Genomic DNA, 15972 nt, shown 5'->3' with positions numbered 1-15972 from the left:
CTCCTCACTAATGAGGTCATTGATGGGCAGAAAAGAGCAAGAAAATACTGGAAGTGGTGAGGAGAGGAAGGTATTGAAATAAGAGGAAATGAAAAAAATTATCCAAATACTGTCCACTTGTCCATCTGTCAAGAGCTCCCCTCAACCTTCAGACGTTCACGCTGTGGTTCATATTGGGTTGGGCAAGAAGTTTGTTCAGATTTTTCCATAAGATGTGACAGACAAACCCAAATGAACTTTTTGACCAACCCAATATAATCTTTTTTGTCCATCTCTCCTCTTTCTCTCTTCCTTCCCTCTTTCCTTTTTCTCTTTTAGTTTCCTCCCTCTCTTTCCTTTCCTTCTTCCTTCCATGAATATGTATCCTTGACTTTTTTGTCCCAGGCACTGGGAATGCAGAGATCAATGACATAATTCCTTCCTTACATTGTCTCACTAAACTCTGGAAGATTCGTAAAGTTGAAGGCATCACTTCAAAAAGTTTAAATTCACACAAAAAGCATATGCCTCATCTTGATCTCTTAATCAGAAACCACCAGATTTTGTAGCTAGAAGTTTGACTTTGAACTTATCCTGTTCAGGTTTTAATACATACAAATCATCCCAAACCATACCTCTTTTAAAAGCACCCACCATCATTGGCTCACCTTAGAGACTGCATTTACCAGCCTCCTTTGCAGTTAGTTGTATCCATGTGACTGTGTTCATGCCAATAGAATGTGCAAAGAAATGATGTGTGTCTTTTAGGGTCATAACCACAAAACACCAAGGACATGCCTATTGTTCTGTCTTCTTCTTCTCTCGGGACTAGACCATAGACACAGCAGTGTTCTCTGTTTAAACTCTGCAGGCATGGCCAACACCCTTACAGATCCAAAGCCACATAAGAGAAAGAACCTGGGTTCTTGAATGACCACATGGAACACAATCTGATTCACCTACTTTGAGGCTATTGTGTGAGATATAAATTAATATTTATTTCATTTAAATCACTTTATTTAAGGGCTCCTTGGTTACAGAAGCTTAGGTAACTAACTCTGTCCCTGTTTACCCTTATCAGTTCACTTCCCAAGCAGGAATGTGCTGTCCTTTTTCCATTGCCAAATATAGAATAATGAATAATTAACACATTTCATATACATTTCCTTTAAATATGATATTCCCTGGCAGATTATTGAAAGGAGCCGGAACACAATGAGAGATGGAAGGACCTGGGGGCAGGGAGGGTTGCAAATACAGGTATTTGTTTTAGTTGCATAATAGATAGAAGGCATCTAGATATCTTGCTGGGGAAGATAAGGAGCCTGACTTGGATGTAGCTCTGGAGAATTTTCCCACTTCTTCATGTGAGCACTTTTACCCTCAGCCAGAGTAAAAAAATTTCTCTAGAAGTGATAATATCAAGTTTTCCAAGAAGTACTTAGTTGATGACACAGAGCTCTTCACCACAGAACTTGGGAATCTGGACTCTAAGAATCTATGAGCAAGATAAACACTTCTTTTATAAAATAGCCTTAGTAAGGTCCTTCCAGATTTTTACACTGAGGCAAAGTTACCTCCCACTGAGCCTACTAATGAGAAATGACTGAGAAATTCAATCCTAGACAAAACTGGAGATCCTTTGAGTGGAGGGGTTTACTCTAATTGCTGGAGATTAGGGCCACAAACTTTTTTGTAAAGTGCCAGACAGTAAACCCTTCAGGTTTTGCAGGCAATATACATTCTCTGTCAGAACTACTCAACTTTGTCATTGTAGCATGAAAACAGCAATATACAACTCTTCAACAAGTATGCCTGTGTTCCAATAAAAATTTATCATGAACAGTGAGATTTCATTTTCACATGTCATGAAAAACTATTCTTTTGATTTTTTCCCCCAACAATTTAAAACTATAAAAGCCATTCTTAGCTCACAGGTTATATACAAAGAAGTGGCAGGCCAGGTTTGACCAAGAGGACAGATTTTTACTCATGGTAAAATCCTGAGTTTGCTGACCCCTATTCTAGCTGATAAAGATCTAAAGGACATAATTAATATTGATAACAATCTCTAAAAATAATCCAACAGGGCTTCCCAGGTGGGGCAATGATATGAAAGAGACATGGGTTTAGTTCCTGGGTCAGGAAGATCCCCTGGAATAGGAAATGGCAACCCACTCCAGTATTCTTGCCTGGGAAGTGCCATGGACAGAGGAGCCAGGAGGGCTACAGTCCATGGGGTCACAAAAAGTCAGACACGACTGAGTGAATGAGCACATGAGCTCACACAACACAAAAATAATCCAACAGCATGTACAGAGTATAATCCTTTTGCAAGAGGACTTTCAACAAGCCTGTCTAACAACTGTTTTAAATTATTTGAAAAAGTGGCATTTAGTAACAAAGATTGTATCCATGGCTTATAACCTTCTTTTTCCAACTCACTGAGATTGACCTGATGTGCTGTAGTAAAGCAATACCTACTCATAAATTTCTGCGGTCTATAAAATATGGATTACTCAGAACAGGATTAGAATACCTGAGAAATATTTCCCAGTGTACACATATTTAATGTAATCTCATAGGAAACCCTCATTCCATCCTGTTGCTTCAAATACAATTAGTATTCATAGCTTAACTCCAAATTACATGTATAACTCTAGTTCAAACATTCACACTTTAATTTAAAAGTAAACCTGGTGGTCACAAAAACACTTCAACCTCAAGAAGTCTCCAGTGAAACAACAAGTTTCAAATCCTCCATTCCATAGTTACATGTATATTTTCTGTCTTGTTTCCTAGGATTCACATGAGAACCAAAACCAAAATCTGAGTTTTATTTAAAACTTTTCCTCATCTCTTTCTAGACTCATCCTGGGTCACTTAAGGACCTTGGCTCTCTCCATTCAGGACATCCACATTCCCTTGTGCCTTGAAGTCCTTCTCTTGCTGGGAAAATCAGAGACAATCAGAGACGGCCAACTGGTCCTTAATACCTCGGGTCAGAAATGGCACAAACTGATCACATGACTTCACTCAGATGCAAGGAGCCCAGAAAATGTAGTCTCCCTATCTGACAAGAAGAGAATCACATGGGTGTTAGTAAATGTTCTGGATCTTCACCACAACTTTTATCTTCTGTAGTGATCTTTCAAGTTTCATTGCTACTAACATTGGTTAGTGATGTCTTTCTCTACTTCTCTGAGTCTTTATATTTTATGTTTGATCAAGAATTTTGTATACTCTTACTTTCCTTGCCCTTCTCACCTGCTGCTTTCAATGTTTGGTGAATAAATTATTATATAATCATTTTTACATAATTACTGTCTCTAGTTTTGATATTTATCATCAATTCTTAAACTTCTCCAATCTTAAGTTCTAGAGCTTGCTTCATCTCTTTGTCTTTTAGATAACTGTATTGGAAAATTTTTATAATTACAGTGAAATAAATAAATGAGCTACATGTTCTTTTAGTACTCGTATGGTCAGTTGTGTCTGACTCTTTGTGACCCCATGGACTGTAGCCTGCCAGGCTCCTCTGTCCATGGAATTTTCCAGACCAGAATACTAGAGTGGGTTGCCATTTCCTTCACCAGGGGATCTTCCCAACCCAGGAACTGAACCCAAGTCTCCTGAGTCTCTTGCATTGGCAGTCAAATTCTTTACCATTATACCACCTGATTTTTGCTTGAATGAACATGTTTCTGCTATCTTTGTACATTCTCTTAATTTTTACCTACATAAGAAAACCTTTCTGTTATATTTGCACATAAATATAATGACTTAGATGTGTATGAAATTCTTGGATTAAAATATTTTACCTCAGAACTTATTGAAATTTTTCCACTGTCTTCCACATTTAATGTTTCAGAGGATAAGTCTGAAAGTTGCCTGATTCTTTTTCCCCTTTGCAGATTGTCTTTTAGATTTAGTTGATTTTCAAAATGTCATAAGTTTCTGTATGTCTTTGGATATGTTGCCAGTATTTTCACTAATACTGTATATTAATCTATTCAATTTCTGGATATAAAACTTCATTTTGGGTCATGTTTTATGGGATATTTTAGATCTATGATTATTTATCCCATTTATTTTTCAAGTCAATTAGATTTTTTATTCTCTATTCTCTTTTTGTTTTGGTTTGGTTTTTTTTTATTATTTTTTTAAATTTTATTTTATTTTTAAACTTTACAAAATTGTATTAGTTTTGCTAAATATCAAAATGAATCCGCCACAGGTATACATGTGTTCCCCATCCTGAACCCACCTCCCTCCTCCCTCCCCAAACCATCCCTCTGGGTCGTCCCAGTGCACTAGCCCCAAGCATCTAGTATCATGCATCTAACTCAGTATTTTTTCTGCTTTCAGTGCAGATTTTAATTCTGAGAGGCTTTTTAGGTTTTCTTGCTTTCCTTTCTTCTTTAAGAAGGTCATTTAATATCTCTGTTTTCATGTCTGTCTTTTCATGATTACAGGTACCTATTTTTCATAATTACAGGTACCTTTTTCCTAAAGCACTTTTTCACAAAGGCATGTCCCTTTTGTTATTTTTAAGAATACCATGCAAATATTTTATAACACTTCCACTGATTCACATAGAAGTAGTATATGAAAAACAAATTCTCCTTTTAAGGTTCTAGAAAATGTTTCACTTGTGCAATTACATAAAGAAGCCTTGTAACTCATGTTTTTCTCTTTTAAAAAGGAGAAATATATTCATGTCCAGTTTTTATCAATCCACAGGAAGGGTGGGATTTGCTGGGAAACTTCTCATTCCAGTTATTTCAATTCTAACAGTGTTCCACTCTCAGAATAGACTCAAGGTCAGCAACCTTGAATTTTGCGCTGGCCTGTAGAACTGAAGATGTATCTTCTGTCTCTAAGATGGTGTGCTGTCTTAGAGCCCATTGACATTTGAAAACCTTGTTTGAACAATGTAAAAGAACACTTCTGTGCATGTACCGCTCCCAGAACTTTTCATAAAACAACTAGGAATATGAAGATCATTTAATCTGTTTAATGTGTTTTTCTACTAGTTTTCTGTGTTTTGGCCTCTGCACTGTAATGTCAATGAAGGGAGAGAGTGGCAAGCTGAAGCAGATGTTGGTGAGAAGCAGAGTGGTGCAGAAATCTGGCATTATTGTCTGGAGATGCTGCCTGCTTCTGGTTAGAAGAGCCTCTATCTCATGCAATAAGATATAACTAGTGGAACTGAATCCCATCTTTTCCTCTCTTCTTTGGGACAACAGATTTTGTTCTATTTCAAGGAGCTGACATATGGCACATGACTAAGAATGAGCATTTAATGGCATTTCATCCACATATTGATATATGATCCTTACTCATCTTGAACTTACTGTGCTAGTCCCAATATTTTCAATGTATATTACACAGTTCATTCATTGGAACTTGACAGAAGAGATTTCAGGCACATTTAATAACTATGATTAAAGACTCATTTATATTTTTAAGTAGAATTTGAAAGTACTTCCTTAATATTATATTTTTAGGACTTGAATTTCTAAACAGCCTGCTCATGTAGCAAACTAAAATACAAGATGAACTTCAAATCTAGCACAATTTCTTTTATATCTTTGCTACCATAAATTAATGAGGAATAGTACTGTAGGGCAGCAGAAAATAATTCTAATGATAGAAGGAACTTTTACTCTCACAGAACCCAGTTGCTTTGCTACACTTGAGGAATGTTATTATTTGGAAAAACATTGAGAGACATGAATAGCTGATTCCTGAAAATGCATAATAATAACCTCATTATTAAAGGAGCTGACATTTGTGACAGCAGAGAAAAGAAACATCTCAATTCCCAAAGTTTTCCAAAGTAGTTACTAAAGATTGCTTACTATAAATTCTTTCAACTATACTGATATACCAGACCTTTCTAACTATTGCTGGATATTAGGTCAAAGCGGTAGTGCATTCAGGAAATAAAACAAAAAATCAAATCAACATTCAGTTTTTTTGCAAGGCCCCCAAGATCTTAATGATTCTTAAAAGAAAGTCATACAATCCCCCAAACCATATTCCTTTCCATGGCCATACCCCAGGATCTCACATACTTGAGACACTGTACTTCAATACCCATAAAGAGAAATGCCACCTTTTCCTCCCCATCCTTGCTTAATTTTGTGGAAAATTTTAACACAAGCTTTTACATACAATTTCAGGAGCTTTCACATACAAAACTCCACCTTTGTAATCCTGATACAAATCAAGGTGATAGATCCTGCTTCACGTCTTCAAAAGCAATGTTAATGTAAGCAGAGCAGTAACTGCAGAGCTAGTAATTACATTCCTAGCTAAGAAAATATGGGTATGGGGTGTTCTGTATCTTCTTTTCAGAGCTTCATGGTAGGAAGATCACAAAAAGCAGAACTTAGTGCAAGAATGGAGAAGTTGTGTGAGAAGGGAAAAAGAAAACAATAGGCTGGACTTTGAAAGGACTTTGAAAGAGCTTGTCTACATCACAGAGATACAGGAACTAGGAGGAAAGGATGAGAACTTTGATCAAAATTCAGATATCATCCTAGGATCCTTAAGGAGAGCATACTACATTACTCTGGTACATCACCAGTGCACATAATAGGGTAGCTGTCTAAGCAATCTTCTAGGTATCTATCAGCAGATTTTGTTAGCAATTTTAAAAATCCTCAAGTTTTAGCATCTGTGTCAGGACATGCCCTCACGTATATTAGCATAGATTTCTTCTCTAGAACCATTACTTATGAACAGAGAGGGTTTTTTTTTCCCCCCTGTACTGCATATTTTTACTTTACTCTTAATTTCATTTTTCAAGTACTAATCAAAGTTTTGAAGATTAGTTGAATACTTATAAGTAGCATAATTAAAATACTTAAAGGCAATTTAAAAGTTTATTTTCCTGTGAACTTAAGATTCTATGCAATTAATTATGAGATACGGATAGAAACAACTTTGTTAACAAAATAATAATAATAAAATACAGCACTTTTCCAAGGAAAGTTCTGTGCGCTTTCCCCTTTTCTCATTCTAGGAATAGCTAATGATTGAGTGTATTCTCTGTCTTTCCCCCCGGGCCCTTTTATATCGGCTACACATGCAGCGTTCTATGTTTATTGTTAACAGCTTTTCAAGACCTACAAGGTGATGTTGAGTATTATACACTTTTTTGGAGTTCTGCTACCTCCAATGAATCTCGAAAAATCCTCCCAGATGTACACTCTCACGTCATTGGCCACTTAAATCCAAACACAGAGTATCGGATTTTCATCTCTGTTTTCAACGGAGTCGCCAGCATCAACAGTGAAGTGCTGCATGCAACCACTTGCGATGGGGGTGAGTCCAGATTTCAGGGGAAACTCGGCTTCAAAGATGCGAATGAAATTGATTGATTCTCGCTGAGGTTGAGATCAGTCATCCTTCCATTATAAAATTTCCGGTGTTGGAGGGAAGGGGGTTGGAGCTAAAATGCTTAAGTGCTGGCTGTCGTCAAGTGGCAGATCAATAAGTGGTCCCACAGAGACAGCTGCAAGGCTCCAATCACTGGGTATTAGCCCAGTTTGTTCCTGTTCTTTTCAGTGTGTGCTTAGTTGGGAGCTGAATTCACGTCAATACATGGTGACATTTAGAAACATTTTTTTAAGAATTGCTTTCAGAAGCAGGATGCTTTTCACAACGACAGCCAAGCACAGGGAGGGTCCTCCCTGAGTCACCAGAAATGGTAGGTGGAAGTTCAGCCACTGAGAAAAATTGCCTGTGACTCATTTCTAAGCCAGTTAGCAAGGGGGAGGAAGCGAGGGAAGCAACTTGTGAATCTGAAATGTGTTTGGAATGGTCTTTCTAATCTTTTTGGCTTTATAAAGTCTCATTATAAACATTATAATATCATTACCTCCCAAGCAAGCGTTCCAGGTCATTAGCAGAGCGCTTTAAGTGTGGAACCCATTTCCCTTCGTGGTGCCAAAGGTCGACACCTTTTGTTTATAAAATAGAATGGATCACAAGGACAATTTTTCAACTAGTTAGGATGGGCTCTTATGATAAAAATAGGTCTTCACATAGTTATTTCTGACATGCTTGAATAATTGTGTAATTTAACGCCAAGCAAGATTTTTTTTCCTAATGTTAGATTTCATCATTACCTATGGTAATCAACATTCAAAATCATTTACATAATGACAATATTGCATTATTGCTTCATATTGCTTGAGTTACAAGCTAGTAACATCAAATGATTTTTCACGTTCCACCAGCCGCGATGTATTTGAGTTTTATTTTCTGCTTAAGGAGCAAATTTTCTTTTCTTTTTTCCTGGGAGGTATGGAGTGAAGAGATGGGAAAAGAGACAAATAATAGATATGTGTTAGTGGTGCAGATGGGTGAATAATTTATCATTATATCCCACTGGTAACATAGTATTGAAGATTAGCACTATGATGATGGTATAAAGCATTTTACCACCAATTCTTATGGTTTCTAACTGAGAGTATAATAAGCCAATTTACAGAGGACTACAGACTGTGATAACTTCATCAGAGGAAAGCAGATAAGCAGCAAACCCTTTGCTCGACCTAAATACTAATCGGCATTTAGTTTAACAAGTGCTTTTTCAGAGACAGCTGGAGTTTATTCAGTTTCTTCCTTTAATTCTAGAGCCTCAGGGCATGCTTCCTCCAGAGGTTGTCATCATCAACAGTACAGCTGTACATGTCATCTGGACAGCTCCTTCAAACCCAAATGGTGTTGTCACTGAATATTCCGTCTATGTAAATAATCAGCTCTACAAGACTGGAATAAATGTGCCTGGGTCTATCATTCTGAGAGAGCTGTCTCCCTTCACTGTCTATGACATCCAGGTTAGAATGCTGTTTTCCAATGGTTAAGCTTATGGGTGTGTTAAATAAAACTTGCTGGGTTATGTCTCTTAGTGGATGCCTTCCACCTTGGTTACAGATTATTTATTTGGTGGGGAAGAAGAGAGAAAAGAGGGAAATTGATTGCTGTGGGCAAACACAGGAGTCTTTGGAGAGGAGATAATAGTAATATGGAAAGTGATGGTGAGGATGGTGATGGTGTTTTCACTGGCAAAATGAAGCAGCTCATGTGTTTGCAATCAGTCTTGCCAAGCAGCTTGCCTTTGTCCTGGTTCTTTTACTGACATCAGAATCAGAGTTAGCCTATGATTAGAGAGACATTCCTTCTACTCCAATTTCACCATTTACTAAATTTAATTGCTTTAGGGAAGTTATATAACCTCTCTTGGTGTCAATTGTCTCTTTTGTAAGAGCCAAGGACTCTATGATTTAAAACATTCTATTAACCTCTAGAATTCTGTAATTCTGGATGCAACAACAAAAATAAATGAATATGTGGCAGATAAAAATATTTAAAAATTTCATTCAAGCGTGAACGAAAAATGTCTGTTCATCCTTCAACAAATGTTCAATGACCCTCACCTATATGAAAACAATTATATTTAAATTTTTTGCATTTGGTCCTCTTTGAGGATCTAATGAAGTCAGTGTACACTCTCCTAGAAAAGTGTGTATATATTTATATGACAAAAGTTAACACGCAGTTTTGGAGAGCCCACTGACCATTTGAGAGTGAATTCCTAGGTCTCTTTGAGATCTACTGATCTTAAAAATAGAAAAAATATAAAGGACACCAAGGCATATAAAACAAGAAACTTATCCTCAAAAAATTGGGGATCGTGTTAGAGCAGGAGAATATAAAAGATAGCAAGGCTAAATGCAAAAATTAATGATAAAAACAATGTTTCAGAAGCTCAAAGTTTATAGAGAAGGGTTGCCATTTAGTAAATTTTTGAATAAACTGTGCACTTCTGGGGCTTCCCAGGTGGTACTAATGGTAAAAAACTTGGCCGCCAATGCAGGAGACATAAGAAACACAGGTTCAATCCCTGGGTTGGAAAGATTCCCTGGAGAATGGCATGGCAACCCACTCCAGTATTCTTGCCTAGAGAATCTCATGGACAGAGGAGTCTGATGGGATACAGTCCATAGGGTAGAAAATAGTGGGACACCCCTGAAGCAACTTAGCATGCATGCATGCATGCTAGTCTGACTCTTTGTGACCCCATGGACTTTACAGTCCATGGAGTTCTCCAGGCTAGAGTACTGAAGTGGGTAGCGTATCCCTTCTCCAGGGGATCTTCCCAACCCAGGGATTGAACTGGGGTCTCCCGCATTGCAGGCAGATTCTTTACCAACTGAGCTGTTGGGGAAGCCCAACATTAATAACTTTGTAAATAATTTTCAGAAGATATTAAGCATGAAATTCTTATTTGACCACAGAAAACTTTTCACTGGCTCTGTTCATTAAGTGAACATTTCCCCATCCCCTGTTTCCCCCACATTTGAAAGTGAAACATTTGTAATCATCTAGTTACAACCCATGCATTAACCTCTCCCACTACTAGGCTTGGCGTAGTAAGACAATGACATATAAAGATATTTAGTAAAAGAAGAAAGGTGCATTGCTTATTTTTTAGTACACTCCATGATTTCCATGTACCCACCTGAGTGTATCTTAGCATGGGTCACTGAACTGCTGTTTCTCTTGATGACGCAGGGGGAATCTGTGTAGGTGTAGATCATTGATCACATTATAAAATAAAAATCACATTCAAAATACTTAGAAATGCAGCTTAATGGATAAATTAACATAGAAGGTTATGAAAGATTTGCTGTATTTTCTTCTTTGGAGCCCTGGTGGAGAAAGCCAGCTGAGTCCTCAAAAGGCAGCATATTCATTTGCTTTATCAGGACTCAGAATACATCCGGGGCGGGGGTATACATGGTGGTGGTGGGCGGTGGGGAGGTGTTGTGGTGAGATTACTGGATTCTGTGCATGCGTATCCAGCGCCAGCCTTCTGACCATGAAGCAGGAGTGGATGTGTAAGCATTCCAGGCATATTCCACTCTGACAGGCTTCACTCAGATCTGTTTGTTTGAGTTGCTAATGGCCTGAAGTGAAGAGAAGTGAAAGTGGCTCAGTTGTGTCTGACTCTTTGTGACCCCATGGATTATGTAGTCCATGGAACTCTCTAGGCTAGAATACTGGAGTGGGTAGCCTTTCCCTTCTCCAGAGGATCTTCCCAACCTAGGAATTGAACTGGGGTCTCCTGCATTGCAGGCAGATTCTTTACCAACTGAACTATCAGGGAAGCCCACTAATGGCCTGAAGAGAGTGTATTTTGATCTGATACAGGGAAACAGATGAGGAGACAAAAAAACAAATTAGAATCTAATACTTAAATTTTGTGATTGGTGACTAAGATATTCTTATTCTTAATAACTGTAAGTATATTTTTGTGACTCTCCTCCAAGTCCATAAATACTGTACTTAAAATAGTTATTACATTACTGGAAATTTGATTTTTATCAAATTTCAAAGATTTTTATTTATGATGTCAAAGATCATTGGTCTCCATTTAAAATGTGCACTTAACTGATAGGTCTAATACTTTAAAACCAAGATTCTCTTTACTGCTGCTGATGCTGCTAAGTCGCTTCAGTCGTGTCTGACTCTGTGCGACCCCAGAGACGGCAGCCCACCAGGCTTCCCCGTCCCTGGGATTCTCCAGGCAAGAACACTGGAGTGGGTTGCCATTTCCTTCTCCAATGCATGAAAGGGAAAAGTAAAAGTGAAGTCGCTCAGTCGTTCCCAACTCTTAGCGACCCCATGGACTGCAGCCTACCAGGCTCCTCTGTCCATGGATTTTCCAGGCAAGAGTACTGGAGTGGGGTGCCATCACCTTCTCCGTCTCTTTACTAACCACCTCTATAAAATAGCCATTGATTTTAAAGCAGACATGTAGATGCACCACAACATCTGTTTTTTTAATGAATCAATCTGCATAGACCTTTCTAAAGGGACTGCTCATTCAAATTTTTCTTAAATTTTTTCTCTTTAGTGTTAATATGTAAACCTTTCTATTTGTGTTTCATCTCCATGTTATACAACATAGCTGTAACACCAGAAGTATGCCCCAAAGATGGAGACTTGGAATATTACATTAGTAACAAAGTGAAAAAGTATTGACACATTTCTCTAAAATCAGAGTAGAAGCTTTCTAAAGAATCATTTGAATAGCCCTAAGTAGTTTATTGGAGAAGGCGATGGCACCCCACTCCAGTACTCTTGCCTGGAAAGTCCTATGGACGGAGGAGCCTGGTAGGCTGCAGTCCATGGAGTCGCGAGGAGTCAGACACGACTGAGCAACTTCACTTTCACTTTTCACTTTCATGCATTGGAGAAGGAAATGGCAACCCAGTGTTCTTGCCTGGAGAATCCCAGGGACGGGGGAGCCTGATGGCCTGCCATCTATGGGGTCCCACAGAGTCGGACACGACTGAAGCGACTTAGCAGCAACAGCAAGTAGTTTATAACTTAAAGATGTGCTTATTATTTAGATAATAAAACAATTAGGGTACAGTAAAGCCTGAATCAAATAATTTCATATCTTATCAGCTTGATCATAGTCTTTCTCTGATCTCTCTACTTGCAAACTTCTGAAAACAGAGTTGTGAGGATTCATTAAATTATTTGTTCAAGTATTCATCATAATATTTGGCACATAAGAAGTTCAGTTGAGCTGATTTTGAGTTACCTCACTATGCATCATATAGTCAGATATTTCCCAATATGTGTGGTTTTATTGTCATTAATACTATTACAGCAAGTATATTCATCTACTTGTAAGTTATTTGGAATTTACTGGACATGATTTAATGTTAGCTCAGAATACTATATGGCATAAATAAATCACTCAACAGCATTATAAAAATATGCCTCAACTCCCAGTTAGGTGCCCCATGAACAAAACAACATAACTACTATATACAACAAATACCACATTTGTCTTTCCTCAAATGCCCATGGAAATTCAGAGAACTGCTTTGCTTTAAAGTTCGGTATTAGTGTTTAAGATTCATCAGCATGTAATATCCTCCATTTATGTATTAGATACAGAAAGTAAATCATCATTGGTAAAAGTGCAGTTCCTCTTTGGTTTAACCTTTAATGGAGAGCAGAAGGGTGTCACTTTATGGATGGTCCACAAGCAATCTCTTACATGTTCATCTGTCTCTCCCCTGCTCTTGTTGAAAATGTTTTTTGTGTTACTAATGCTTGATGAACTCAATTTCTAATCTTTAGTTATTCCACCCTTCTTGGTTTTTATTCAGATTAGGTGGCAGAATTAAAGGGTGAGTGATGAGTTTCTGCTGTGATTAAGGTAGAAATACAATTGCAGCTGGAACAAATGGATATAAAATAGCTCAGCCATATTGGAAGTCTTCCCTAGACCTCATTTTTCTTCCATTAGAGATTAGCATTGAGGCTATTTGTTGTCAAGTGTCAAGGCTTCCAGAAAATATCATCATTACCCTACTTGGTTATAGATCCAGAGAGTAGGATGCAGTGATAACATATTATGCTTGCCAACTGTCAACTAAGTATCTTCCCTTCTTCCTTAGTTGTGCTCCGAAGAGATGAATATGTCTGTCTGTTTCTGAATAGTTGGAACTAGAAACTAAACATTACCATTTGAATCACTATGTCAATTATCCCAAGCTCGTTTCCAGAGTCTATTTTGAGTTTGTTCCATTGGACTCAACATAAAAAGCTAAGACTTAGTAAACCCCAAGATGCCATAGAGAACTATAAGAAACACCTGTGAAATGAGAGTGGGTGGGTTTCAGTCCGTCAGCGGTCTGTATTTTGAAAGTAGTTGCAATTATTGTTTTCTAAACTAACATTTGCAGGTTGAAGTCTGCACTAAATATGCCTGTGTAAAAAGCAACAGAACCCAAATCACCACTGTGGAAGATACTCCAAGTGATATACCAACTCCCACAATTCATGGCATCACTTCAAGGTACCAATTCTTTATCAATTAATCTAAAGAACTGACCATAAGCAATTAAAATAAAAATCAAAGCTATCATTCCTGCCATGACAATCTCATTTAGTAGATTACTATAAATATGTGTGTAAATCAAATTTTTTATATTATTAGGTATTGATCCTCAATGGACACATCCCCTAACATTTAAGCTTTGATTTTTCTGATTGTCCAGATTCACTTCCTTTTACTTAGTAATCTGTGAAAAATGTTGGAGTGCATGGAAAAGTTGTCCTTTAGTAAATTCTTTTGTGAGGCAAATAATACAATTTTAATTAGAATGACTACCTCCTAACTTAATCTCTTTGAAAAAAAATTAGACTTAGGTATATCAGATTTTCCTAAAGCTAGAAATAGCTGTAAAATAATTAGGGGAGATAAATTATTGGATAACCTTTACAATTGTATCAGATTCTTCATGGAATCCCTTTATTTTTATGTACTCTTTTGTTGCTAAGCAATGACCACGGTTTGAAAGTGATCCTCTTTCAATTCAAAATGAGCAATTTAAGAGAAAAACGATGTAACATCAAGATTTCCAAGTCAAAAGTAGTATGAAATTTTCACCTCTCTGTGTCAAGTCAAGGGCAGAGAAAGAAATCTGAGTATTCCCACATCATATTTTTGCCCTAACCAAATGAATTGCCTTTCATTTACACACATACTCGCACACACACAATTACATCCCATATACACACATGGACACTGACTGAAATAATCAACATGTTATAAAATATTTCAATTCTGAAGGATTCCTTTAGGACATATTGAAAATTATAGGTCTTTTTAAAATCATTTCAAAAATAACCTATACAGATTTGGAGAACTAGTGATTGAAATAATTAGAAAAACCCAAATAATTGAATTCTTAGATGTTCAGGGCAAAGATAGTCCTTTCTTCTTGAGTATATCTTCTATCAAACACATGATGATATCTGTCTAATGTGGGGTGCATGCATGATAAGTCATTTCATTGGTGTCCTACTCTGTGATCCTATGGACTGTAGCCCTCCAGGCTCCTTTCTCCATGGGACTCTCCAAGCAAGAATACTGGAGTGGGTTGCCATGCCCTCCTACAGCTCATGTGGGATATGTTAATTAATTGATAATTCCCTCAACAGATTTTTGTCATCTATCCACATGATTGCCTACCTTTCCAGGGAAAAATGGTCAACTTTAAGGGACACCAGAGACCTTTATTTATTTTTTCAGCAAACATACTTGTGGGTGTAATAATATAAGAGACAAAGGTAATACAAAGTAGTGTAAGAAAGGGCTCTAAATTTTCACAGTTCCAGTCAACTGTGGGAGACGTTGCCCTAAACAAACATTTATAGAACAGAGTGAAATACACTATAATAAAAGTTTATAATGTGAAAGAAGTGCATTAAAAAAAAAAAAAAAAAAAACCTCAGTTCTGCCCATAATTATCAGTGAAGACATCATGAAAGATGTGACATTTGAGTTCATTCTAAAGAATTCCAGGAAGAAGTATAAGTAAGTAGGTGGATGTTGTCAAATGTCTTGTCTGTTAGCATCCCCATGACTCAAGCCTAGGTGAATGGCATAGGGAATATGTCTTAGATTACATATTTATATGTGGCTAAAAATATGTAAGTGTTTTCAGAAATTGAACAAATATCCATTTGAGACTCTGTTTCTAAGATATCTTTAAGAAGATTCTTGTGGATGATAACAGAAAAAAATATTTTTAGTTGGGTTTAAAGATTGCTTCTCCCCAAATATATTAAATTGGTGCCAAAAACAGTTAAAAGGGCATATTTATTTTTTTAAAAGATCAAGAAAAATGACAAAGCAGATGAGAACAAGAGAAGATAGATTTTTAACACAATTATGAAGGCAACAGTTGCCTTGGGAGAGGCACTTGCCAAAGTGGTAGTTGGCAGAGGGAGATGAAGACACAAAACAAACTAATTTGCTCTGCAGAGAACCTCAGTGTCTGAGCACCTAACAGACTTTCAGGGTTGTGAATAACGGCAAGATGGAATAAAGTTCAAAGCTGAAATCATGGGATTAGCTTAAAGTCTTAAAAAAAAAAAAAA

At 37.2% G+C, this 15972-nt stretch overlaps 1 protein-coding gene across 1 annotated transcript in view; it reads left to right on the top strand.

Moving 5' to 3' along the window:
- The window catches only part of USH2A (usherin), a 1013951-nt gene that overhangs the window by 732241 nt on the left and 265738 nt on the right, over positions 1-15972 (top strand). The window contains exons 48-50 of the mRNA XM_055581875.1: positions 7105-7314; positions 8632-8834; positions 13770-13882. Of these exons, the coding sequence (XP_055437850.1) occupies positions 7105-7314; positions 8632-8834; positions 13770-13882 (526 nt within the window). The remainder of the gene's footprint in view (positions 1-7104; positions 7315-8631; positions 8835-13769; positions 13883-15972) is intronic.

This window comes from Bubalus kerabau, chromosome 5, assembly GCF_029407905.1.
Source record: "Bubalus kerabau isolate K-KA32 ecotype Philippines breed swamp buffalo chromosome 5, PCC_UOA_SB_1v2, whole genome shotgun sequence".
Taxonomy (NCBI): domain Eukaryota; kingdom Metazoa; phylum Chordata; class Mammalia; order Artiodactyla; family Bovidae; genus Bubalus; species Bubalus kerabau.
The sequence above is the reverse complement of the archived record's forward strand: the minus strand, read 5'-3'. Positions and strand labels throughout refer to the sequence as shown.